This window comes from Lactuca serriola, chromosome 2 (assembly GCF_051521515.1).
Source record: "Lactuca serriola cultivar US96UC23 chromosome 2, Lser_US96UC23_V15, whole genome shotgun sequence".
Classification (NCBI taxonomy): domain Eukaryota; kingdom Viridiplantae; phylum Streptophyta; class Magnoliopsida; order Asterales; family Asteraceae; genus Lactuca; species Lactuca serriola.
Window position 1 is genome coordinate 182,124,194 of NC_136409.1, and position 26,472 is coordinate 182,150,665.

The 26,472-nt window shown below is 37.3% G+C and overlaps 2 protein-coding genes and 1 non-coding gene across 3 annotated transcripts; 1 reads left to right on the forward strand and 2 right to left on the reverse strand.

The window, feature by feature from the left end:
* Positions 1-18,785: 18,785 nt before the first annotated feature.
* Positions 18,786-20,198, reverse strand: LOC145089841 (uncharacterized). The gene is made up of 3 exons (XM_079028231.1): positions 19,871-20,198; positions 19,446-19,789; positions 18,786-19,358 (listed from the first exon to the last, which is right to left on the reverse strand). Exons 1-3 carry the CDS (start codon positions 20,196-20,198, stop codon positions 18,786-18,788), a joined length of 1,245 nt encoding a protein of 414 aa, XP_078884357.1.
* Positions 20,199-20,674: 476 nt separating this feature from the next.
* LOC145089842 (uncharacterized) lies at positions 20,675-22,615 on the reverse strand. Its single transcript, XM_079028232.1, has 2 exons — positions 21,236-22,615; positions 20,675-20,803 (listed from the first exon to the last, which is right to left on the reverse strand). Exons 1-2 carry the CDS (start codon positions 22,613-22,615, stop codon positions 20,675-20,677), a joined length of 1,509 nt encoding a protein of 502 aa, XP_078884358.1.
* Positions 22,616-23,567: 952 nt separating this feature from the next.
* On the forward strand, positions 23,568-23,674 carry LOC145091131 (small nucleolar RNA R71). The gene has a single exon (XR_013702019.1). It is a non-coding gene; the product is annotated as a small nucleolar RNA R71 (small nucleolar RNA).
* Positions 23,675-26,472: the final 2,798 nt, after the last annotated feature.

Here is a 26,472-nt window from a genome sequence, read left to right on the forward strand (position 1 = left end):
GCAAAACAAATAAATGGTTAGGTATCCTTTATCCATTCCATTTGAATTCAACTCGGTAGATATCGATTATCAATTATATATTACTATATAATTCCTAGATTTATGGGATCGCTATAACAAATTTAATTAGACATGTTTGATCTCATTTATGCCTCGGAACTCTTTTGCTTAGGTATCATTTATCACAAAAGATTTCTGATCAAATCATCCATTTTGAAAAACAGGTGCAATCGACCTATAACTTGGTTATAGAAATCACGAATACACCCCGGCCATCAAAAGATAACACTAAGATGTTAGCTATCATTTTATCCCACTAGTGCATACAAGAGATGTGTGAGTGCTCTTCAAAAAATTTTGCATATATTGGAGGTTTGAAAAAGGGTCTTTTATATGTTTTATAATTCTAGTTTTAAAAACATATGATATCATGGTTATTACATGCATATAATAAACCATGGTACCAATTTTCAAAAGAAAAATCACTTTTAAATATCCTCTCTAATAAATGAAAGTTTTTTTTGCCACTTGTCACACTCTCATGCATTATGCCACATGTCATTTTGTCATAATTTTGAGATATTTAGTTTCCACTTGTCATTTACTTCATTTATTATTATTGAATATATATACCATTAATTTAGTTTCTATAAATTAAACATACCATAATAAGTATATTAATTTCAAATTTAAATTTCAAATTTCAAACTTCAATTTCAATTTTAAATAAATTTACAATTGAAACCTTTGTATTTAAAATTTTGTTATAATTAACACATTTAATATACGGGTCTGACAACTAAACACATAATTTTAATTTAATTTTTTCATTTTTTTTAATTTATACTTATTTCAAATTTCAAATTTAAATAAAACTTCATGTTTAATCATTTGTATTTACCATTTTGTTTTAATCAATCCGTATATTATACGGGTATCACAACTAGTTCTATATAAAAAGCTAGTTTTTTATATAATTATACGCAATTCAATTTTAATAACCAGTATTAAGTTTGAGTGCATTTGAACTTTTTATATATTTAATAAAACTTTCATTTATTACTTATATATTTGGAGTTTGTATAAGTTATGAAAATCACCATTTTAACACTTATATTTGAGTATTTTAAAATTTGACGTTATTAACGTTTTTATAAAACCAGATTTTATTTTAAAATAATAACTTGTTACATCTTATGTCCACATTATAAATTTTGAAAACTAAACTCCATGTGATGTTTATTTTGTCCAAATATTATTTTAGCATGTGAAAAACTAATTTATCAACCACACATAATAATTGTATAAAATAAAGAACACAAACATACATAAACATAACCACCTAATCACATTTTTTGTGAGCCAAAACAAAAAATGTCAAGTCCATTCCTAAAGGGACATTTTAAAGGACCAAAAAACTTCTTGTAATGTTGTTGTAGAAGCACCCACTTGAGTAAACACCATTTGCTTGCAAAATATTTGAAAAACTTCTTGAAAGCTAAAATTTAGCAATTGTCGGTAAAAGTCCAACAGCCCTTTAGAAAACAGCTTTAGTGACAGTTTTAAGTTGTCACTGAAAATCTTGCACACATTTTAACTTCGAAATGGCTCTTTTGTCTTCAAAAAATGGCTTCAACTACATTTGTTGTTATATTTTTGTACAAATAAATTAATTCTAAAAACTAATCTGTTACTTAGAAAAATAAACCAAGAAAACTAATCAATTTAATTTATTACACACCATATGCATAAATAAATTATTACAACCATTTTTATTAAACAACCAATACAACTACACAACAAACACAATGGTCATTAGCTAGTTTATGCACATCATACATATCAACATACACATAAAACAACCTTTGTTTTTCTAAGAAAACTTTAAAGGACAAAAGATGCATGAAACTTTTGTCACATAAAAATAACAATTATAAAGTTGTCATAGAAAATATTGATGGGTTTTAGCCAAAAGACATCCTATGTGCTCATGAGAACCCTAAAGCTTAGATCTAGGTTTCTCTATTGTACATGCTTTTAATCCAAGACTTAAAACCTTAGATCTAATCAATATAACATATGAATAAGGGTTTAGATCATACCTTGATTGTTATATAGCAATAACAATCTCAAATCCTTCTTGTATTGACTTTAGAAAGCTTAGAGTCACAAATGTCACTCCTCTAATGGCTCACAAACACCAAGAGCAAGAGGATGAAGAGGAGAAGAGAAGGAGCTGCCCAAAACCGTGTGGAAACCCTAGAGGATTAGTTCACCACGTTTTTTAGGCTTAAGGGCACTATTTATACATGTAGGCTATTAGGGTTTTGAACTAGGAAACCCTAATTTGGATGCTTAGGCCCTAAGCAACCCATGGACCCTTTCTTAAAGGCCCTTGGACGATTTCTAATGGGTTTCCCCATAGAATTCGTCCAGCCTTAAATAATAAGGTAATCCATAGCCCAATTGTAATTATCTTATAATTACAATTCCAGTCCCTTAAGTTTAATTAATCACTTTTAGCCACAAACTTAATAATTATTAATTTTTGACTAATATTAATTAAACAATATGATTTCTCCTTTAATATATTATTCTCATAATATATTAATAAATCATATTTAATCCTTTCTCTCCATAATTCATCCTATCAAGTTGCTTTGGTGAAGGCAACCCAAAAGGATCATGCACCATCGGGTCAAGTACATACCAAAAATAGTTATGGACTTAGACACTAATCCAACAGTCTCCCACTTGGATAAGTCTAATAACTATTCTGCGTATGACTTCAGATCCTGATCTGCAATCGTAGCTTTCCAAAGCCACTGTCAACTCTGATCACATCAGATACGCGTGTCCTTCAGATAAGGGATCATATATTCCTCCATTCTAGATATTATCTTATAGACTGAGACATGGATCTAAATCATTCTCTCTGTCTATGTGTTGTTTCCCGAATTCAGATTTATGACGACTGACAACAGACTACAATTGAACACATCAATTTAGTCCCGGCTTGGCCAAGCGCTTAGGTGCCATCACTAAATCATCGAGGGGCCCACAGATATCGCTTTTATCCTACTTTGGATAAAAGGAACGGATAAACTTTGACTCAATGCTCGCTTGCACTCACTCACCAGATCACACACAATAATATGTTTTATAACACCAAGTTACTGGTGCATTTACATATTGTCAATGTGTAACCGACTCGCAAGATACAACTCACACATCTCGGTTCCAAGAATATAAGATGTTATCGTCTCACTAATCACTTATGATAACAATCCATGAAGTGATCCAAGTGAGCGTGGGTTTAATCCAATGCTCAAATCATATTCATAAGCACTCATGAACGTTGTAGCAAACATTTGCTTACGTCTAATTCTCTTTAGACAATCCACACACCAATTCATGACAGTCTTCATTCATATCTACTTCCAACATATGAACGACTGTGACCCGTTTGAATAATTTGACTCTTCTCAACCAATTAAATTATTCAGGAAGTCAAAACATGAAAAGTGAAACACAAGAATAATACTAATCCCATATGGCCTCAAACCTTTGAGTATAAATAAAACACCTTTTATTTATCACCATATCGATTACTCATTATTTGTTGTTTCGAGTAATCAACTTCTTACTTGAATTACAACACTTGTCCCATGCTCTTAGCATGCACACAATGTTTACCTACAGTTCTTACTTTGTGAAATATATCAAATGAACACATATCCAATCATACTCATTTCACAACTCCTAATCCATTTTCATAAGTGAAAGAATATCAAATTCTTGCCACTTATGGAATATGTTAGATTCTAACATTTTATGCAATGATCATTTTGTAATGTTACTGCACTAAAGTCACAATGACTATTGCCAATGAAATTACAAAGTCCTCTATCGGAGATTGTTACAAGACAATTCCATAGATGTGATGTCTCTCACTCAAAGTACATTTCTTTGAACATCATATTGCATAAAATTTCTAATCTAGACATTGATTCTCAATATCCAATTCCCAATATGGAAACCTTTCCATACTTAGCATATGACAACTCATTCTCAATAGAATCTTATCTATTCATAATAATGTCGATATGGTTCATCCAATATCATGCTTCCAACTACTCACAAGCGACCAATCCTCGGCGAACTTTGGATTGTCCTTTGACAATTGTCTAATTATCTTAGTCAAAACCAATTCTTGTCCTTTTCCCTCTAAATGCACTAGACATTTGGAAAATTTTAGAATGGTCAAATATTATAGCATTTGCCATCGATCCTATACCCAAAGCGTATGCGACACGATGCATAATGTCTTACATAAAGATTCGATACTTTATCAAACTTCTGCCATAATATTTTATGTGCTACGTTCTCTCAATTCGAAATATGAAGAAGAATGCCGTAATCATAATCGAATTTTAAGAACTCACTATGTTTCTTTGACTAAATTCCTTTAGATTTGAAATGAAGCATAATATTCTCTTCCTTAATTATACAAAACAACTTTACAACCATTGCGACTTTGCAAAGTATAACTCTTGTTTTCTATAATTAATATTGCTAACTTGCAATACTTGCCTTAATAATCATGCAATCATAACATTTATGCTCCCACTATCACGATGATTATTATAAACATAACACTTACACTCCTACTAGCTTTGACATGTATTCAGAAACAACTTAACTTTTAGAAAAACAATGCCTATTGAATTTCTTTAAGTTCATATTTCTAATACCCAATGCTTTGATAATCTTTTATCAATGCTTCTTAAACTTATACACCTTTGCCTTAGATAGCTCATATGTGTGTCTTAAACAATTCAGACTAATTGCCAAACCTCATAATTTGAATCATGGAAAGGGATACCGTAACCATAATCGAATTCGAGAATACAATTTTCATAATTATTGTCTTCTTAAAATCTTTCTTAGTGAAAGCATTTCCTCACAGTCATTTTCATGAAGGAGGAAATCTTATGACACTTAGATTTTAATGGTGTATGTGTTCCTATCCATGTGAATTTGTCAAAACCAAAGTTTACGACAAATTCAAATTCATATGGACCGAACTGTCTTAATCTTGATTTCTTGCCTTATGGTAACACAACTGTCCACCATGTCTTCCAAGTAGTTAAGCAGTTCACCCTTTCTTATCAATGTACTTTCAATTTATCAAGGTCCTTGCCTTTTATGCATTCAAATAAGAACTCATAGGGATCACATGCATAATTAACTCAATTGGAACGGCACAGAAACAAGTTAATGTCAACACGATAGGTTGTAAACCTCTACTCGTGTGCTAGTGATGATCGATAAGGTTTATTCTTGATTTGTTCTTGAAACCTTTCAAGGCCATTAAGACTCCCACTGACTCCTTGACATATAAGATTCTCTTGTCAATAAACATTTCTTGATAAACAAATATTCAAGAGTTAGTGTAGTTTTTATCAAGACAAAACATTTCATAAAATTGGTCCTAGTTGGTCTTTTGTCTTATCCAAGACATCACGTCTTTCCAATTTCAAATGTGTGAGAATAGGAAAGCCTTTTTCCAAATTCTACATTTGATGAATGTTATAAACCTTCCTAAGACTTGTCACTTAATGTCACAATCTTAACTTTAAGACTTGTTTTGGAACGAAGTATGTTTGACTTCTTGATTTAACCATTTCTTCAATTCCTCTTCTTAGACATACAATTGCACTAAGACTCACCTAGAGGATCAAATGAGATATGGTTCTTAATCATTAAGACCTATCATAATAAAATATGATAAAAGGTACTCTCCCTTCTTCTTAGAATAGAGAAACTTTTATCTTTCTGCCTACTTGATTCTTCTTATTCGTTCTGCTATTGATATATACCTTTTTCAATCAACTAAGAATTACACTTAATCTCATAAGTGTAATCATATTCACTTACCCTTAGTAAATCATGACGAATATCTTTTGCTACTCTTGTGATGGACTTGATCAACATACAACCTTGTATACTTGATCTTCTAGTCCTTCACTTGACACTTTGTCAACAAATTAGTCTAATTTCCTCAAATGTGAAAATTTTTCATTCATCATACAATACTTGTTGTATGATTCCAAGTTTCTGTCCACTTGAAACTTGGTCGATCAGAAACTTTCCCTATTTGGTAAATTCTTGACATTTCCACAAATAACATAATTAAGAATCATATCCATTCGTTGTAGAAATATGCAAACATCATTTTTTCATAACGATTTCATTGCAAGGAAATAAATAAATAAATGAGTCAAATCAAAATTTTATTTTATTCATAAAGCAGCGGAAAACATTTTGTCCTTACAATGCAAAATCAACTGAAAGACTATGTAATTGAATATTCCTAACAACTCTATCATAACTTTCTAAGCTTAAAATCCAATCTTCAAATCCATGCGATCGAGATCCATTTCTCCGTGATTAGACTCACTTTGCTCTTTCATCAAGCTTCCTCTTCTTTTCATTGATCCTACAAAACATTCAAATGCAATCTTATCACATTATGTATCAATGAATAGGAACTTAATTGAGTTAGATAGTGGATTTTACCTGAAGCATAGTCATACTCTTTGACTCTCCCATCTTCTGGAATCTTCAGGCTTTTAGGGCAGACTTGTATCCAACGCCCTTTCACTTGGCAACAAACGCAGATCGGTTCTCCTAGAACGTCCTCGGAAGCATGGTTGGTTGACCTTCCTAACAAATATGCTCCATTGCTTTGCCAAATCATTTCTGATTCAGCAGCAATGAGCATGTAAGTTAGATCAATGAGGTTTGCGTCACGATCCATCATATAATACTTTCTCTTGAACTCATTATATGATTCAGGGAGTGACTGTAGAACCCAGCCTATAGCCAACTCATTAGGGAATGACGCACCCAACATTATCAACCTATCGATGTGTGATTTCATTCCTAGAACATGGGCACACACGGGTTTACCATCTTCATGTTTCATTTCCAATAGGGCTTTAGTGACATTGAACCTTTCAATTCTTCGATCTTGTGGGTTAGGGAGAACAACGGGAGGAGGAGGAGGAAGCGAAGTATGATTTCTTGTTCCTCGATCAAATCGTGGAATATCATCTTCATGTGGAATGCTTGTTCCACGGGATTTGGGAGGACCATAGTTGTCGAACTTTGACATCTACAAAACGGGAGAAAGCAAATTCAAGTTAGTTGATTTATAGAGTCCTTAGTAAATCACCCAAATGATATACTAAGGCTAGGACCCAACACAATATTCTACAACTCAGGAGAGGGATGCCGTAACCCTAATTGCAGAATATTTGAAGGTAAGTGAATGACGATTCACTAATTTTCCACCATCAAAAACGAAAAAGAAATTTTAAGTTTTAAATCTATGAAAACTCCTAGATCCTTTGAGATTCATTGAACATTTCAATGGCATGTTTAAATCTCGATATGCCCCTCTAGTTTGTGACTGGGATGCCGAGGATCACAAAGCGGGTGTGAATAACCATGCAAACTTACATGGTGCCCCCACATGTTACAGTCACCTATTCGATGTGCCAGTTAACCACACACGCTCCACCGAACTATGACAAACATTGAGTCACCCTTTGCTACCTTTGCTTAGAACCATTTAGTGTGCCGGTTAACCACACACGCTCCACTAACGTCTTCGCAAGGGCACAAAGTGTAATTTCATGGAATTGCATCAATTCACTTTTGCCTAAAGTAACTAAGATTGGGAATTTTATGAAAGCATTTAGTTACTTTTATACTTCATTATACTTATAACGGGAGGTTTCTGTCCTATCCTACCCGTTCTGCTAACGACCCTCCACTAGTCAAGAGTGCGGTGTGTAAGAGTGGATACCCATTCAATCGCCATTTTATAGGCAATTTCCTTAAACACCCCTTATAGACCAGCTTCGTGAATGAGGCCTACTAACGGTAAGACTGACTTTTACTCATACATATATATACTGTTAGACCTTTAATGTTATATATAGTATAGGGTGCATTTTACACTTTTAAAATACTAGGTGTTCTATTTTAATAATAACTTTTAAATAAATTGTACACCAAAACTTTATGGATTTATTAAATCTCCTTTAATTATACACCTTAATTAATTAATAAAACCATAAGGGTGTGAGATGAACTTTTTCAAAACTATATTAGGGTTTTAGAATTTAACATTCCTAAATTAAACCTTTTAATTAACTTTTAAATTCCAAAACTTGAGGGCAAGTCTTGAAACATTTCAAAACATTAGGGTTTAGAATTTAAATATTTCAAAATTAAACTTTTTTTAATCAAAATTTAAATTCCAAAAACTTGAGGGCAAGTTTTGAAACTATTCAAAACATTAGGGTTTTAACTATTTAAATTTCAAAAACAAAACTTTTGAGTTCAAATTTAAACTATAAAACCTAAAGGGGAAAAATTGAAACTTTTCACAACACAAGGATCAAATAACAAATAATATAAATTAAACAATTAATTTCATCATTTATCTATATTTGACCTAATTTCAATTTCTTGCAAAGTAAGTTACCCAATTAATACAAATAATCAAACTTAATCATATAAGGAAGTAATTATCTAATTAATTGGTAAATATCTTTTGTTTAATCAAGGATATATCTAAAATATGATTAAAATTCGAATTTTAATGATCCATAACAGTTAAGGTAAGTATCCAAGACCAAAACAGCAAGAAATCCCGAACATGCCTCTTTCTGACGCTCGAACTCGCCGAGTACCACACTGTACTCGCTGAGTTGAGGCCTACTCGCCGAGTACACTGTGGTACTCGCCGAGTTCATCAGGCAGGGAGGCCAAAATTCGATTTTTGCAACATATAAAGCATCAATACAATAGAAACCAATCTAGGCTCTGATACCACTGATGGGTTTTAGCCAAAAGACATCCTATGTGCTCATGCAAACCCTAAAGCTTGGATCTAGGTTTCTCTATTGTACATGCTTTTAATCCAAGACTTAAAACCCTAGATCTAATCAATATAACATATGAATAAGGGTTTAGATCATCCCTTGATTGTTATATAGCAATAACAATCTCAAATCCTTCTTGTATTGACTTTAGAAAGCTTAGAGTCACAAATGTCACTCCTCTAATGGCTCACAAACACCAAGAGCAAGAGGATGAAGAGGAGAAGAGAAGGAGCTGCCCAAAACCGTGTGGAAACCCTAGAGGATTAGTTCATCACGTTTTTGAGGCTTAAGGGCACTATTTATACATGTAGGCTATTAGGGTTTTGAACTAGGAAACCCTAATTTGGATGCTTAGGCCCTAAGCAACCCATGGACCCTTTCTTAAGGCCCTTGGACGATTTCTAATGGGTTTCCCCATAGAATTCGTCCAACCTTAAATAATAAGGTAATCAATAGCCCAATTGTAATTATCTTATAATTACAATTTCATTCCCTTAAGTTTAATTAATCTCTTTTAGCCACAAACTTAATAATTATTAATCCTTGACTAATATTAATTAAACAATATGATTTCTTCTTTAATATATTATTCTCATAATATATTAATAAATCATTTTTAATCCTTTCTCTCCATAATTCATCCTATCAAGTTGCTTTGGTGAAGGCAACCCAAAATGACCATGCACCATCGGGTCAAGTACATACCAAAAATAGTTATGGACTTAGACATAATCCAACAAATATGTATAAACTTGTTTTTATATAAAAAAAAGTTATCCATATTCTCCAAAAACTAATATTTCCAAAAATCAAAAAATCTAACCAAACTTGCAAGGTGGATCTGATACCAATTGTTGGGTTTTTATTCAAAAACGAGTTTCAAAAACATAATATTTAGCAACAGAAGACTTGATCATTTTTTAATAACATAAAAAAGTTAAACCACCAATGATCATCTTGCAAAGCTTGGAAAGAAAACAAACACAACCAAAGAAGAAGAAGAATAAATAACAACCTTTGTAGATCCTTGGATCCTCTTGGGAGGGTCTTTTAATGGCTAGGAATGGCCCAATACACACAACTCTAACTTCCATCACACTCTAAGTCACTTAACTCATGCATGAGCCAAGGGAAATGGCCAAGCAACCATTTTTATGGCTCTACAAGACCTAGAACACATGAAAGGACAACTTATATGCTCTAGAGTACTCCATACTCACAAAGGTCCAAGCTTTGAGATAGAAGGCTCATAAAAACTCATCTATGGAGATCTAAAAGGAAACACATCAATGTATAGAGTTAATACCTTCAAAAGATGCACAAGATAAAGTAGTTTCTGGATCCACAAGTTTGCAAGCTGGACGACCTTCTTCACTAGTCTTCTTCAAAAAAAAAAAGGCCACCAAAATCACCACCAAGCTTCAAGATATTCACTCACAAGCAATACACTCGGGATTAGGGTTTGGAAGGAGTTTGAGGTTGATTATAGGAGGTCCAAAGGGTGGGTTAATGTCTTTAGATAGGGGTGAAACCCTAAATTTTAGGGTTTTGGAGACTGGGCTTGTACTCCCAGGCGTACCACATGCACAATCAGCATACTAGCACGACTTTCACGATCCCAAACTTCTCTTGAGTAAGCTGCATGTACCATCACATACGCCCAACATACGGGCTGAAATGTCAACTTAAACCACAAGGGACCAAATGTGCATACTTTGATTAGGTCAAGGGCTAAAAATGAAAATACCTGCTAATCGGATGTTACAATTCTCCCCCACTAGAATCAGACTTCGCCCTTGAAGTCATCCTCAGGAAACATATTAGGATAGTGCTCACGTATCTCAGACTCGGGCTCCCACATCCACTCCGAGCCTTTCTGGTGTTGCCATTGAACTTTGACCAAATTCACTACCTTGTTCCTCAAGATCATCACTCTTCGGTCCAAAATTGCCACAAGATTCTCGATGAAATTCAGGCGATCATCGACCTGAATATTCTCTAAAGGGACCACCGCTGTCTCATCAGCTATACATTTCCTCAGTTGGGAAACATGGAAGGTATCATGAATCTACCTCAACTCCTCCGGTAGCTCCAATCGGTAATCCACCTTGCCCACACAGGCCAACACTCTGAACGAGTCGATAAACCTTGGGCCCAGCTTGCCCCACTTACTGAAGTGGATAACACCCTTCCAGGGTGATACCTTTAGAAGCACTAAATCCCCCACCTGGAACTCTAGCTCTGAGCGTCGCCGATCCGCATAACTCTTCTTGCGGCTATGGGTCATCAACAATCTCTGTCTAACTTGTCGGATAAGTTTAGTTGTCTTGAGAACTATCTATGTGCTCCTCATCACTCTTTTTCTGACCTCGACCCAAAAAATAGGAGTCTGACACCTTCTCCCATAAATAAGCTCAAAGGGAGGCATGCTGATGTGTGTCAAATGAGCTAGTTTTAATCTTACTTTTAGTTAATAAATTAAGCACACAAAGGCAGTGAACCTGTCTTTTAGTGGTATAGTTGGATAAGTAGGGTGTCGAACTCAGGGAACGGAAATTAATCTAATAACTAATTTTAACTAAGCAAGTAATAAAAGTAAAGGGGTTTTTCTCTAGTTTTACAAGACTAGAAACTTAAATACAACACTTAAGCACTTAACTAACTAAACAATTTAAGTAAATGACAAATTCACCAAATTTAATAAAGGGTTTCTGTTTAGGTTCAACCAATTCACTCCTATGGTTATTTAAATGATAGATCAATTATTATTGGTTACCAACTATAGTGGTTAGGTTCATGTTCATTACTACTAACCCTTAGACAATTAATCAATTCAAGCAGTGATCAAGTGTTTAAACTAATTAATTCCCTAGTTCAATTATTTCGATTAAATAAGATTTGTAATTGGTTAATCAAATTGGTGTTTCAACTAACCTCTTGTTTGTTGGTTTCTCAAACAAGCTCACACATTAATTTACCCATTCTCTTATTAATCCTAGTTTCATATTCATTATTCCTAGGCATATGATAAAGTGTTCGCATAAGATATGATGTTAACAACTGAGAGATGTTCATGCAGCTTAATTGCCTTCCAATTAATAGAAAATAGTTGTTATTAATGCATAAGGTTCTTTAACAAACTTAATTTAATAAGATCACCAATAAATAATCAATCAAAAAGTAATAATTAAACCATAGGAGTTACTTGGTCTTCCCCAAACAGAAACAAAATGAATTTAGTTCATAGTTCCAGTAAAAGCAAACACAAAAAACAAGTTCAACTAAGCTAAACATGATTAATCTCTAAGATTAAGTGGAATGTATCACCTAGATTGGCTTAATTCTTCAAAGGATCGAAGATTAGGGTTCCCTGGCTCTCCAAAGGGTTCTTCAATCGCAGGTGTAGCTCCCAAGAGTCAGAAAATCTCCCCCATTCGGATAAAGGTTCGCTATTTATAATTATCACAAAACAGGGGCTTCTCGGCGAGTAGCTTCGCGGACTCGCCGGGTAGGTGCATGGACTCCGCGTTTGACCAGGAGACTTGACTTATCTTCTAGAATATTCTTGGGTACTCGCCGAGTAAGCTTGCAGACTCGCCGAGTAGGAGTGTGTCATTCCTTCATTCTTCAACCTTTGGTCTCTAATTGCTTCTCCTTGTTCCCTTTTACTTCCAAGCATGCATTTTGGACTGAAAACAAAATTTAAGCATTATTAAGTACCTTTTTGTGACATCCCCTAATTTCTCGGCCAGAAAAGACCGATTTAATTTATGCTTTTTAAAATAAAATCAGAGAAATCTTTTTAAAAGATGTTGCGAAATTGGTCCCCAAACAAAATATGATAAAAGTTTATCAAAACCCTTCATTAAGAAGGTATATGTTTTCCATATATATATCAAAACCTCAGGATGTCATGTTCCGATACAGATCAAAAGCATAAACAAGACATTATAAGCCTTTCAACAGTTATTTACAACTACTGGCCTATAATCCAAAAAATCTCTCGTTGTCCTCCGACTATGCTCGGGGTCCATTACCTGTAACATAAAAAGCTGAGTGGGTCAGGCTTGGGAGCCTGGTGAGCATATAGGGTTTTCAACCCACAATAATAATAAACTTACTAAGTTCATCAATCAACAATAACCCTGATTACCCGTTCCCGTTATCCTCACTTTATGTCCCTAAACACTTGTCACAAGGGACCTAGCCTAAAGAATATCATCGGGATGGACACTACTGCTAAGGGGTTTCCTCAGCCATACATGTCCTAAAGGCAACCATGAGGGGGATGGAGTACAACGAATGAACACTCTTAGTTCATTAACACCTACAGGTTGCGGACCTGCTAATGTTTCCTACTGGACTGTCTAGAAAGTCCGTGGTCGTCATCCAAACTCCGCTAGATGACTGGATCTCAAAACACATCGAGGCCTCTCATCAATTTTATTTTATCACACATCACAATCTACCCATGTTCTACCCAACATATTTGTAGATAAAAATACTTATACAGTTTAAAACTTGTATAAAACATCAACACAACAATCACCTCAAATAAATAATTAATATATTTACACATAGCACGTATTATAAGGTAAATACTTCATATCTATGTATAAAATGAAAGTGACTATACACTCACATGATTTGATGATAATCAGGCAGCAATTCGTTTCCTAAAACGATCGTTTCTAATAAAACCGGGAGTTTTATTGAGAAACCGGGCTTTGTAAAAGTCGGGCTTCGAAACCGAAAAGATAAATTTTCCGGGCTTCTCGGGCACTTCGTGGGGTATTCCGGGCTTTACAATTGATACCGGGGCTTTGCGGGATGTTAATATGAAGAAAATATGGGTTTAGGGGCTAAATATGGCAAAATTCCAAAAATACCCGGGAGGTCTCGCACCCTCCTATTTATAGGGGGAAGCTTCTGATCGGACGGTCAGAAGTCTTCTGATCCGACGGCTGAGAAGGCTCGCAGAGGGGTGTCTCGCACGAGGGCTGCGCGTGCGAAGGAGCTGCTGGCGGCCTGCGATTGGACCGAAGTCCGGATCCGATGAGGGGGGTTCGTGGCACCTGCGAGGGTTCGGACTCATGAGTCACTACACACGCGTCGGATGCGAGGCTTGCCACCGAGGCTTCTACGTGTAGTCAGCGGATTGGACCGCAGCTCGGACTCGGAAGGACATGACACGCCTCGCCAGGTGGCTTCGTGACTCAGCAACCTGGTGACTCAGCAGCTTCGGTGACTCAGCAGGACACGTGTCACATGCGAGGCGAGGGTGACGTGGCAAAGTGTGACTATGCGAAATTTCTCGGTTTTCGCGCCAAAACTTCTAAAATCCATAACTTTCGCATACGAGCTCCGTTTTTGACGTTCTTTATATGCACGCGTAGCTAAAATTACGATCTACAACTTCCGTTTAGACTTCGTCGGCTAATTTTGAATTTAAATTTTATATTATTATTTTTAACAGACCGGGACAGGAAATCTGTTAAAAATTCATAACTTCTTCATCCGACGTCCGTTTTCGTCAGACTTTTTACCGTTGTGCTCCTAATGACGAGGCCTTCAATTCTCGTTTAGGTTGTGTCGGCTAAAAATCGCTCGATCTAAAATTCGAGTTTTTAGCTGTCTACTGTTACGCAGAAACTTCGAAAAATCATAACTTCCTCATACGAAGTCAGATTTGGGCGTTCTTTTTATCGAACTTCTCGGTTTAACGAATACTACAACTTTATGTAATGATATCGGGCTTATCTCACACTTTAATTTTGACGCTTATTTTTATTCTTAATTAATTAAGCCCTAATAATTAAGCATAAAACACATAATTCACATAATATTCACATAACTCCTTTTCATTTCTTCAAAATGAGTTACAAAGGTTAACCTAGACTATCAACTCAATATAAATGCCTAGGCTAGAAACACGAGTGTTACACTTTTGTCCACATTATGCACATAATTAGCTAAAAATGAATAAAAATGTATGCTAACATATGACTAATTATGCAAATATCAAAATACCCCACACTTGACTTTTGCTTGCCCCCAAGCAAAACTAAATTTTAACATATTAGAACCACATATAACAATTCCAATCTAACCCAGCCATTATGCTAAGACCGCAACGCATGCATTTGTGTCTAAAATTTCCCTAAATACCCCATACTCTAAATACTCACAATCCTTATAAACATTCGCCCACTCATCCCGAACAATGCTCATTTTATGCATCCCTCCGAATCTATCCGCAGAAAACCTCCTACCCTCAAGGTATTTTTGGTTGAGCAACCCAAGCATACATAATCTAGAATTACAATTTATGATACCACATTGGAGCTCTTTGGAATTCTTCATTTCTTTGGCATTTGATCTTTGATTTCTTTGAATTCACCACCTTGTTGTTTGATTTTTGGTATCCTCAAATTTTTGAATTTCTTGGAATTTTGATCTTTTGATCTTCACTTTAATTGCTCCAAAATTCTTACAACTTTTCTTGCAATTCTCTCTCTCTCTCTCTCTCTCTCTCTCTCTCTTTCTCTCTCTCTCTCTCTCTCTCTCTTTTACATGTACCTCACTTTTTCCACTCAAAACCCTACATGCTTAAGCAGGGGCGCTAAACTTCAACCTTTATTGGCTAATGATAATAATTTTCCTAGATACATTTCTGGTACACGATGCTAAACATATTGCATCCTTCGGGCTGAGCGAGGTCGTGTTTTTGTCCCATGATTTCACTAGAATAAGGAAGCCACAAATGCACTAGAATGTATATAGGCTCAACTAAGCATTTGGGTCTTCATACAATCATCAACACAACTTTAACATGGAATCCTAATTGCTTTTTACCAAAATTTTCTAAATTAATTCCTAAGTAATATTCTTGGTATGCAACAATTTTTAAAATTAGCCTATCTTAAGATTCTAGATTTACTAATATGTGACCAACCCCCTACCCCACACTTATTTTATGCAATGCCCTCATTGCATATCATGCAAAAATAAAAATATGAAATATAGAGAGAATTAGAACAAACTCCGTGGGGTAGCAGTCGATAAGTTGATAACTCTTCTCTTCAGCTCCATCTTCAATTGACTTTAGACATAGGAACAGCTCATCCATGTCTTGGGTGTCAAAATCCTGTGTGGTAGACATGCAAATAACTCAAGAATGTAGGACAAAGCTCCTAGATACCTCTAGCAATGACTCTTTATGAAAAATAGACAAGTACTGAAGTGGAAGTGCCCAAAACAGCTCTGGAATTCGAAAAATGATGACAAACTCGGCGAGTATAATCGTGTACTCGGCGAGTTTATTGCCAAATTGCAGTTGAATCGCGAATTTACGCATGTACTCGCCGAGTAGAAATGGTGCACTCGACAAGTAGGCGCTGTGTTGAGAAAAACTTTTCCAACTCATTTTCTTCTTGATTAAGGTTCTGAAATGGGGATATTTCAGTGATTCTACTTCAGTAGCAACTCTCTCTATCACTCCCCACTCTCACGGACTCAACCTTAATGAAAAAAACTTCACACTCTCATTTGAAAATTGCTCACTTTAACTTTGACCCTTAAGACTCTAGATGCATCCTAGCCTTCCAATCCTGAAAAAAATGCAAACAAAAGTGAAAGCAACCAAACACAAGTCCTAAGAAATAAAATCATCCAAGTTTAACAAGTTGTCCAAATCAAACATCACGAAAATAAATTAAAAACACAAAAGAAAACATTCTTCATTCTTCATCATCCATGCCGTTTCCTCCAGCTCCACTTCCTCCTTCTTCATGGCCTCTCCTCATCATTTCCTCCCAACTCATAATGTAGGGGTAACCGGGTCCGGGTCTCGGTGCGATGTTCATTTGTTGGAAGAGGTATTCAAATGATTGATTGTTATAGTTGACCCCTCTTCCAATATCATCCAAATAGCGTCGGTACTCAACTTGATTCCAACCATCATTCTCTTCTTCCACGGGAATAACCGGTGGGTCTTCCCGTACCCGCTCGCTTCTTTGCCTCACTCGCCTTCCTGGCTCCTCGGGGATAGCCGGCTCATCCGCATGTGGAATTAAAAAGGAATCTCCAAACTTCTCCACAATCCTTGCTCTCCTATATAATGTGGTGTTGAACGGAGGGGGATAAATGACCGTCAGCGCCCTTGACTCTTGCAAATCTAATATCCCAAATGACCTTGCAAGCCTCGTCACAAACATCCCTCCATTGATCTTGGAGTTCATCTTCTCCTTAACCGCCCCTTCCGCAAGATACTTGGCTATGCAATAGGGGAGATTGCAGAAAACATCGGGAGTAATAATACTCCAAAGATAAAAGATGTCAAGGGTCGGGACCTTGTCCCAGTCCTTCCGCATATTAATCGTGCTGGCAACGAAACGATGAATGAGATGGTGGATCGGTGAACGTATGTGACCCTCCTGTGCGGTAGATGGGATGTACACCCGGTTAGCAATATTATTCCACCAGGTAGAAGCAACCACTCCCTCGGGAAGATCTTTGTGGCAATTCTATAAAAAAGCTTCAAAATCTTCATTCAACATAGTACTTTGCTCATAGATTCCAAGCCTCCATGAAAATTCTGCCATGCTGCATTGTCGCAGCTCCCCAGCAAGAGAAAAAGAAATTACATTGGGATTGTAGTACTCACTACCACCTCGGAATGAGATGGTAGCAAAAAACTCCCAACATAATTCAGCGTAGACCGGTTCTTGAATTTTGAATAGCTGTAACCAACCATCACATATGATGGTTGAATCCCCCAAATTACATTCTTTCACCAAATATGGTGTTAGCTCTTCTTCCAAACCAACTTTCCCCAGCCAATCCCAATCCACTGCATTGGGTAAATGAATCTCCTTCTGTTTCAAAGCCTCCAACTTGTTTTTGGCACGGCCTTGAGACGATTTGGATGTGATTTGGCGGAACGAGAGCCACAGGATGTCCCCTTGACTTCCCCCTCTTGAAGACTGACCTCTTCTGGACATGGTACCTGCATAACAACATTAAGAAAGCACAAACAAACAACACCCAACAGTTAAAATCAAATAAAACAGATATGTACAGCCTCCTACTCGTCGAGTTCATGTCCTACTCGGCGAGTAGGATGAACATCGGGACCAGAATCCTGTCGAACATATAAGGGTTATCCAAAACACCCAATTTTGCACTGGGGTTAGTTGTACTAAGTCCAATAACTACTAATCCAAATGAAATTCCTCCTAACACTTCCTAATTCGTGGTAAAATCAAAACCCTAGAATTTGAGGAAACCCCCAAATCTGATTTTTGACAAAATAAGGGCAAAGAAGTGATAAAGATTTAACCTTTTACAAGTTTTAAGTGTAAAAATCATACCTTTTCTCTTGAAAGTCGAATATTGAGCCAAAAATCGCAGAAATCACTTGAGGGTGGCTATGCACGGCGAGTGTGTGGGTAAAATGGGTGAAAACCCTTATTTCACAGATTATATACCGTCTGTGTAAATTGGCTACTCGCCGAGTAGAACTGCTTTTACGCGTTTTTTGGGTTATTTAGACAAGTACTCGCTGAGTACTCGTACCTACTCGGCGAGTAAAGCTTGCAGTCTGACAAAAATTGAATTTTTTCTAATTTTTAACCCACCACCCCACACTTTAGGCATTGCTTGCCCTCAAGCAATCATTTAGAGCATATTTGCAGAAGAAGATGAATGAAAAAGATCCTAAGAAATTAAAAAGAAAGTAAAGGAAAAAGAAATGCAAACTCTAAACTCGGGTTGCCTCCCGGAAGCGTTTCTTTTTAAGGAGTCATTAGCTGGACTCCTCCCATTCTACGTGGCTGCAATCCCTTCCAGCAACATCAACTCTTCCATGCCTTCATTCCTTGGGACTCTTTCTTCATACTTTTTGACTCTATGTCCATTGACCTTGAAAGGGGTACCATCTTTTGACAATATCTCTATAGCACCATGTGGAAACACCTTCTTCACCAGAAAAGGACCATCCCATCTTGACTTGAGTTTGCCCGAAAAGAGTTTTAGCCTTGAATTAAAGAGCAACACCTTTTGCCCTTCATGAAATTCTTTATTTTCCTTGATCCTCTTGTCATGCCAATTCTTAGTTTTCTCTTTATAGATCAAAGAACTAGTATATGCATCATTTCTAAGTTCCTCAAGAGCATTCATTTGCATTAGCCGGTTGTTCTTGAGCTCCACCATGTTGAAATTGCACAATTTTAGAGCCCAAAAAGCTTTATGATCTATCTCCACCGGTAAATGGCATTGTTTTCCATAAACTAGCCTATATGGTGTAGTACCAATAGGTGTTTTGAAAGCTGTTCGGAAGGCCCATAGTGCATCGTCTAGCTTATCCGACAATTCTATTCGATTGCTCCCCACCGATTTCTACAAGATTCTCTTTAAAGCTCTATTTGTCACTTTGGTTTGTCCACTAGTTTGTGGATGGTAGGATGTAGAGAATTTATGGGTTACCCCATATTTCCTTAGCACCTTTTCTAGTTGATCATTGGCAAAATGAGTGCCTCGGTCACTAATAAGAGCTTTCGGGACTCTAAATCTTGAAAATAACTTCTTCAAAAACCGCACCACCACCCGACCATCATTAGTTGGCAAACCTTGTGCCTCCGCCCACTTGGATACATAATCTACCGCCACTAAAATGTACTTGTTGCCTTTGGACATGGGAAATGGTCCCATGAAGTCTATCCCCCACACATCAAATACTTCGCACACTTGGATACTATGTTGGGGCATTTCATTTCGGGATGAAATGTTTCCCGCTCTTTGGCATGCATCACATTCTTTGACATATTGGGCTGCATTTTTAAAAATTGTAGGCCAATAAAACCCAATGTCAAAGATCTTCTTGGCAGTGTAATGTGCTCCATGATGTCCACCCGTGGGCCCGCTATGACAATGCTCCAAAATATGGCGGCTTTCCTTCCCGAATACGCATCTTCCTGTGATCCCATCCGCACAGCTCCGGAAGAGGTATGGCTCATCCCAAAAGTAATACTTTATTTCGGAAAAGAATTTCTTCTTTTGTTGACTACTAAAATCTTTTGGGATGTATTTGGTAGCTAAGTAATTGTCTATATCTGCGAACCATGGCTCTTCTCCCTCGGTCACCATAATGTACTCGTCTGGGAAGTCATCTCCAACTTTGTCTTCTTGCAGTTGCGGGTTTTCTAGCCTCGATAAATGGTCGGCTGCTACATTCTCCATTCCTTTCTTGTCGCGTATCTCGATATCAAACTCTTGAAGAAGTAGAACTCATCGTATCAATCTTGGCTTGGCATCCTATTTGACAAACAAATACTTGATGGCAGAGTGGTCAGTAAAAACAGTTGTCTTGGATAAAACCAAATAAGGGCGGAATTTGTCAAATGCATACACCGTAGCTAATAATTCTTTTTCAGTGGTGGTGTAATTCTCTTGGGTTGGATTTAGAGTTTTGCTAGCATAATATATGGGTCGAAAGTGCTTATCAACCCTTTGACCAAGGACAGCTCCTAGTGCAAAATCACTAGTATCACACATTATCTCAAAAGGTAAATCCCAATTTGGGGTAACAATGATCGGGGCATTAGTCAATTTTTCTTTTAAAAATTCAAATGCCTCTAAACACTCTTTAGTAAAATTAAATGGTGCATCCTTTAAAAGTAATTGTGTTAGAGGTCTAGTTATTTTAGAAAAATCTTTTATAAAACGCCGGTGCTTCTAATGCCCTTCACATTAGTTGGTGGGGATAATTTGGCAATGGTGTCAATCTTTGCCCAATCCACTTCAATTCCCAATTTGGAAACCTTGTGGCCTAAAACTATACCCTCCTTGAACATAAAGTGACATTTTTCCCAATTAAGGACTAAGTCGGTTTTTTCACACCTGGCAAGCATTAAGTCAAGATTTGTGAGACAATCATGGAAGGAAGATCCAAAAACATAAAAATCGTCCATGAATTTTTCCACCATATCGTGGAATATGGTTGTCATACACCTTTGAAATGTCGCGGGTGCATTGCATATCCCAAAGGGCATGCGTTGATAAGCAAAAGTCCCACTTGGGCAAGTAAATGTGGTCTTTTCTTGGTCCATTGGGTCTATGGGTATTTGGAAATAACCCGAAAATCCATCCAAAAAGCAATAATAACTATGGCCCGATAATCTTTCTAGCATTTGATCAATAAAAGGTAAGGGAAAATGGTCTTTACGAGTGGCATCGTTTAACTTGCGATAATCGATGCACACTCTCCAACTGGTTACCGTTCGTGTCGGAATAAGCTCATTCTTCTCGTTGGTTATGACCGTCATCCCTCCTTTCTTGGGCACCACTTGGACCAGACTCACCCACGGACTATTGGATATGGAATATATAATTCCCGCATCTAAAAGCTTGACCACTTCTTTCTTGACCACCTCTTGCATATTTGGGTTTAGTCTTCTTTGGCGCTGCACAAACGGCTTTGCTCCTTCTTCCAGGTTAATCTTGTGAGAACAATAAGAGGGGCTTATCCCTTTGATGTCGGTGATGCTCCATGCTATGGCCCGCTTTCGCTTCTTCAAAACGTGTACTAGCTCTTCCTTTTCGGATTTAGAGAGGTCAGAGGCTATTATCACTGGCTTTTGATGACCATCTTCAAGGAAAGCATACTCCAAGTGATTTGGTAACATTTTGAGCTCTGATTTTTCAATCTGTATGATGGACTCGCCGAGTACAGGTAAGGTACTCGGCGAGTTGGTAGCTGAATTCACGATTTCTACTTTTTCTTCGCTTGGACTTGGCGAGTATATCGGCCCTACTCGCCGAGTAGATGTATCAGATTGCTTTATCAGTTCTTCATACTCAGCTTCTTCCAGCAGCCTCTCGATCTCCATTAAGTCTTTTTCAGCATCAAATTCTTCATCAAAAATTGTGGGCTTGCTGGAATCTTCATCTTCACCTTCTTCCATCAATTCATCAAGCATGTCAATTGAGAATGTCATGTCATCACTATTCCTTGCATACTTCATAGCTTGATTCACCCCAAAAGTAATCGAATCATCTCCTACCCGCAACGTGAGCTTCGAATCTCTCATGTCTACTATAGCACTTGCCGTGTTGAGGAAGGGTCTTCCAAGGATGATTGGGACTTGAGGATCTGCCTCCATGTCTAGAATTATGAAATCAGCGGGAAATAAAAACTTCTCCACTTTGACCAATAAGTCTTCACATATTCCTCTTAGGAAAGTGATTGTCTTGTTTGCTAAATGAATGGACATACGAATTGGTCTTGGTTCCGGGAGATCCAGCTTCTTGAAGAATGAATAAGGCATTAAATTCACACTTGCTTGTGAATCAGTCAAGGCATGAGTGGTAGCCAAATTGCCAAATTGGCAAGGTAAAGTCAAGCTTTCCGGGTCACCCTTCTTCTTTGGTAGTTTGTTGAGCATGGCAGCTAAGCAATTCTCATTAAGTACCACCTTCTTCACTTCCTCCATCTTCTTTCTATTTGTAAGAAGTTCCTTAAGGAATTTCGCATATTTCGGCATTTGTGCGACAGCTTCAATGAAGGGTATGTTGATTTGAAGAGCTTTAATGTGATCAAGAAACTTCTGGTACTCCTCTTCCTGTTTTTCTCTCTTAGCTCGGGCTGGATATGGCATTGGAGGCTGAAAGGGTTTTTCAGGAATCTGATTTTTTGGTTTTGGCAGTGGACTCGTCGAGTCCATATTTTGGACTCAGCGAGTAGGCTCTGTAGATTGAGGATTTTCACTTTTGTCTTGAGTTTCTTCATCTTCCTTCTGCATTTCTTTGGGTGCTTCATTCTAAATAGGGGCCAGAGGAGTGCTTATCTTCCCATTTCTTGTTGTGACCATGTCTATGTGTGCGCCTCGTGGGTTATTTTCGGTTTTACTAGGAAGTTCGCCTGATGATCTTTGGTTGATTTGTTGAGCCAGTTGCCCTAGCTGCGTTTCTATGTTGTGGATAGATGCTTGCTGGTTTCTAAGCATGGTCCTTGTTTCTTGAATTGTAGCATCATGATCACTATGTCTCTTTTCTGAAGCAGCTACAAATTTGGTAAGCATTTCTTCCAAACTTGGTTTTCTTTCTTGTGCCGGCTCCTCCTTTTGGTAAAAACCTTTTCCTTTCTGCCTGAACTTCTCCTCCTTAGCCTTCTTGTACTCTTCATAAGGGAGCCACTCTTTCTTTGGTTTTTGCCAATCTTCATCATATCGGTCTCCACTTGAGTAACAAACTTGCACCTTCTTGTTGCCATTTTCATCCAAGTCGCAGTCTCTAGTAAGATGAGGCTCATTGCAGTTTTCACAACCCACCCGAATAGCATGGATCATTTGATCCATTTTATCCATCCTCCTATCCATGGTTTTTAGCATAGCCATAACCGAGTACAAGTCTTCAGTAGCTGCATATGCGGCTCCCCTAGTAACATCATTTCTTGGGTTGTGGTATTCTCTAGAGTGCTTAGAGAATTCTTCAATCAATTCCTTGATCACAGGGGGTGGCTTCTTTGTGAGCGGGCCTTGCGAGTCAAGTCACTGCCTGGTTGTGACATTGACTCCATCATAGAAGATGGAGACTTCTTGCTGGCTATTAAGGTCATGGTGTGGGCAATTTATTAGCAAACTCTTGTACCTCTCCCAAGCTTCATATAGCGACTCTCCAGCTTGTTGTTCAAAGTTAGCAATGGCCTTCTTCAACTTGGCTATCTTGGAAGGTGGATAAAAGTGATCAATGAATTCTTCTTTCATCTTGGCCCATGTGATGACTGATCCGGAGGGAAGTGACTTAAGCCAGTCTTTTGCAGCACCCTTGAATGTTACTGGAAGCATGCGAAGTAGTTGAGTTTCGCGAGGCACATTTGGAACATTAAAGTAATCTGCTACATCATTGACTTCATCCAAATGCTTGTAGGCATCTTCATGGTCTTTTCCATAGAAAGGAATTTCTTTAAGTAAAGCTAGGATATGACCCTTGAGCTCAAAAGTAGCAGTCGCGGGAATTGTGGGCTGCACAAGTCCCGGGACAGTGTCGTCACGTATCCTCTTCTTCCATTCCCCCATGGGGATTTCATCAATGTTAGCCATGGTAAGAGCTAACTCGTCGTCGGAATCGGAGTCGTGCCCGTATGTAGGTTCTTCTTCCTCCTCGATCTCGTACTCGGTGTCTTCCTTGATTGGGTCTTCACTTGCTAAAGATGCGTTGGATGCACCTGTTTTGCTGCTCTTTTTCTTCCCAAAAACAGTCTTCAAATTAGACAAAGGTGACTTCTTAGGTGTATTCGAGCTCTCCACGTCCTTTCCTTTGTTCCTGTTCAATACCGATTCGGGATCTTCAAACAGGGTTACCAGCGGAGTGTTTGATCCTCTGGTCATGAAAGTCCTGAAATAGAACAAGATAAAAACGTAAAAAGAACAAAAAAATGCAACTAAAAAAACGCAAATTAACTACGAAATACTGCTATACTCGCCGAGTAGGTGCGAATACACTCGGCGAGTAGCAGTGAAATTTTGATAAAAAAACTAAGCTTAATAATAAAACTAAAACAGATGCTAAAACCTAATTACTAACTACTAGACTGCAATAAATTAACTTTGTGCTAGTAAACTCACACAAAGAATCGAAAAAATTAGGAATTAGATTAACTATTTAGAACCGTTCCCCGGCAACGGCGCCAAAAACTTGATGTGTGTCAAATGAGCTAGTTTTAATCCTACTTTTAGTTAATAAATTAAGCACACAAAGGTAGTGAACCTGTCTTTTAGTGGTATAGTTGGATAAGTAGGGTGTCGAACTCAGGGAACGGAAATTAATCTAATAACTAATTTTAACTAAGCAAGTAATAAAAGTAAAGTGGTTTTTCTCTAGTTTTACAAGACTAGAAACTTAAATACAGCACTTAAGCACTTAACTAACTAAACAATTTAAGTAAATGACAAATTCACCAAATTTAATAAAGGGTTTCTGTTTAGGTTCAACCAATTCACTCCTATGGTTATTTAAATGATAGATCAATTATTATTGGTTACCAACTATAGTGGTTAGGTTCATGTTCATTACTACTAACCCTTAGACAATTAATCAATTCAAGCAGTGATCAAGTGTTTAAACTAATTAATTCCCTAGTTCAATTATTTGGAATAAATAAGATTTGTAATTGGTTAATCAAATTGGTGTTTCAGCTAACCTCTTGTTTGTTGGTTTCTCGAACAAGCTCACACATCAATTTACCCATTCTCTTATTAATCCTAGTTTCATATTCATTATTCCTAGGCATATGATAAAGTGTTCACATAACATATGAGGTTAACAACTAAGAGATGTTCATGCAGCTTAATTGCCTTCCAATTAACAGAAAATAGTTGTTATTAATGCATAAGGTTCTTTAACAAACTTAATTTAATAAGATCACCAATAAATAATCAATCATAAAGTAATAATTAAACCATAGGAGTTACTTGGTCTTCCCCAAACAGAAACAAAACGAATTTAGTTCATAGTTCCAGTAAAAGCAAACACAAAAACAAGTTCAACTAAGCTAAACATGATTAATCTCTAAGATTGAGTGGAATGTATCACCTAGATTGGCTTAATTCTTCAAAGGATCGAAGATTATTGTTCCCTGGCTCTCCAAAGGGTTCTTCAATCGCAGGTGCAGCTCCCAAGAGTCAGAAAATCTCCCCCATTCGGATAAAGGTTCGCTATTTATAATTATCACAAAACAGGGGCTACTCGGCGAGTAGCTTCGCGGACTCGCCGGGTAGGTGCATGGACTCCGCGTTTGACCAGGAGTCTTGACTTATCTTCTAGAATATTCTTGGGTACTCGCTGAGTAAGCTCGCAGACTCGCCGAGTAGGAGTGTGTCATTCCTTTATTCTTCAACCTTTGGTCTCTAATTGCTTCTCCTTGTTCCCATTTACTTCCAAGCATGCCTTTTGGACTGAAAACAAAATTTAAGCATTATTAAGTACCTTTTGTCCACATTATGCACATAATTAGCTAAAAATGAATAAAAATGTATGCTAACATATGACTAATTATGCAAATATCACATGCCAATACTGGCATGATGGTTATTGTTGTAAGAAAACTCAGCTAACGGGAGATAGGAGACCCAGCTCCCACCAAAGTAAATGATATAGGATCACAAAATATCTTCGAGCTTCTGAATAGTCCTCTCGCTCTGACCATCTGTCTATGGATGATATGCAGTACCGAAATGTAACCGGGTACCCAACTCCTCGTGAAACTTCTTCCAAAACCTGGAAGTGAAACGAACATCCCAGTCTGAAATAATGGAATTCGGCACCCCATGCCAAGCCACTACCTCTCGGATATAAATCTCAGCAAGCATCCCTGCAGAAGAGCTCTCGCTTATGGCCAGGAAATGAGCACTCTTCGTCAAACGGTCCACTATCACCCCGATAGCATCAAAACCCATCGCGGTCTTCGGAAAATTTGTAATAAAATCCATGGTGATCAGCTCCCACTTCCATAGTG

What these genes read in the sequence shown, in the direction of transcription:
- LOC145089842 (XM_079028232.1), bottom strand. Translation starts at nt 22,615, where the DNA reads ATGCCATATCCAGCCCGAGCTAAGAGAGAAAAACAGGAAGAGGAGTAC. An exon ending in AGCTTATTCCGACACGAACG is followed by an intron (nt 20,804 to 21,235) that starts GTAACCAGTTGG and finishes TTTATGTTCAAG; the next exon opens with GAGGGTATAGTTTTAGGCCA.
- LOC145089841 (XM_079028231.1), bottom strand. Translation starts at nt 20,198, where the DNA reads ATGGAGAATGTAGCAGCCGACCATTTATCGAGGCTAGAAAACCCGCAA. An exon ending in TTGTCATAGCGGGCCCACGG is followed by an intron (nt 19,790 to 19,870) that starts GTGGACATCATG and finishes TTAAAAATGCAG; the next exon opens with CCCAATATGTCAAAGAATGT. An exon ending in AGGTGCTAAGGAAATATGGG is followed by an intron (nt 19,359 to 19,445) that starts GTAACCCATAAA and finishes AGAATCTTGTAG; the next exon opens with AAATCGGTGGGGAGCAATCG.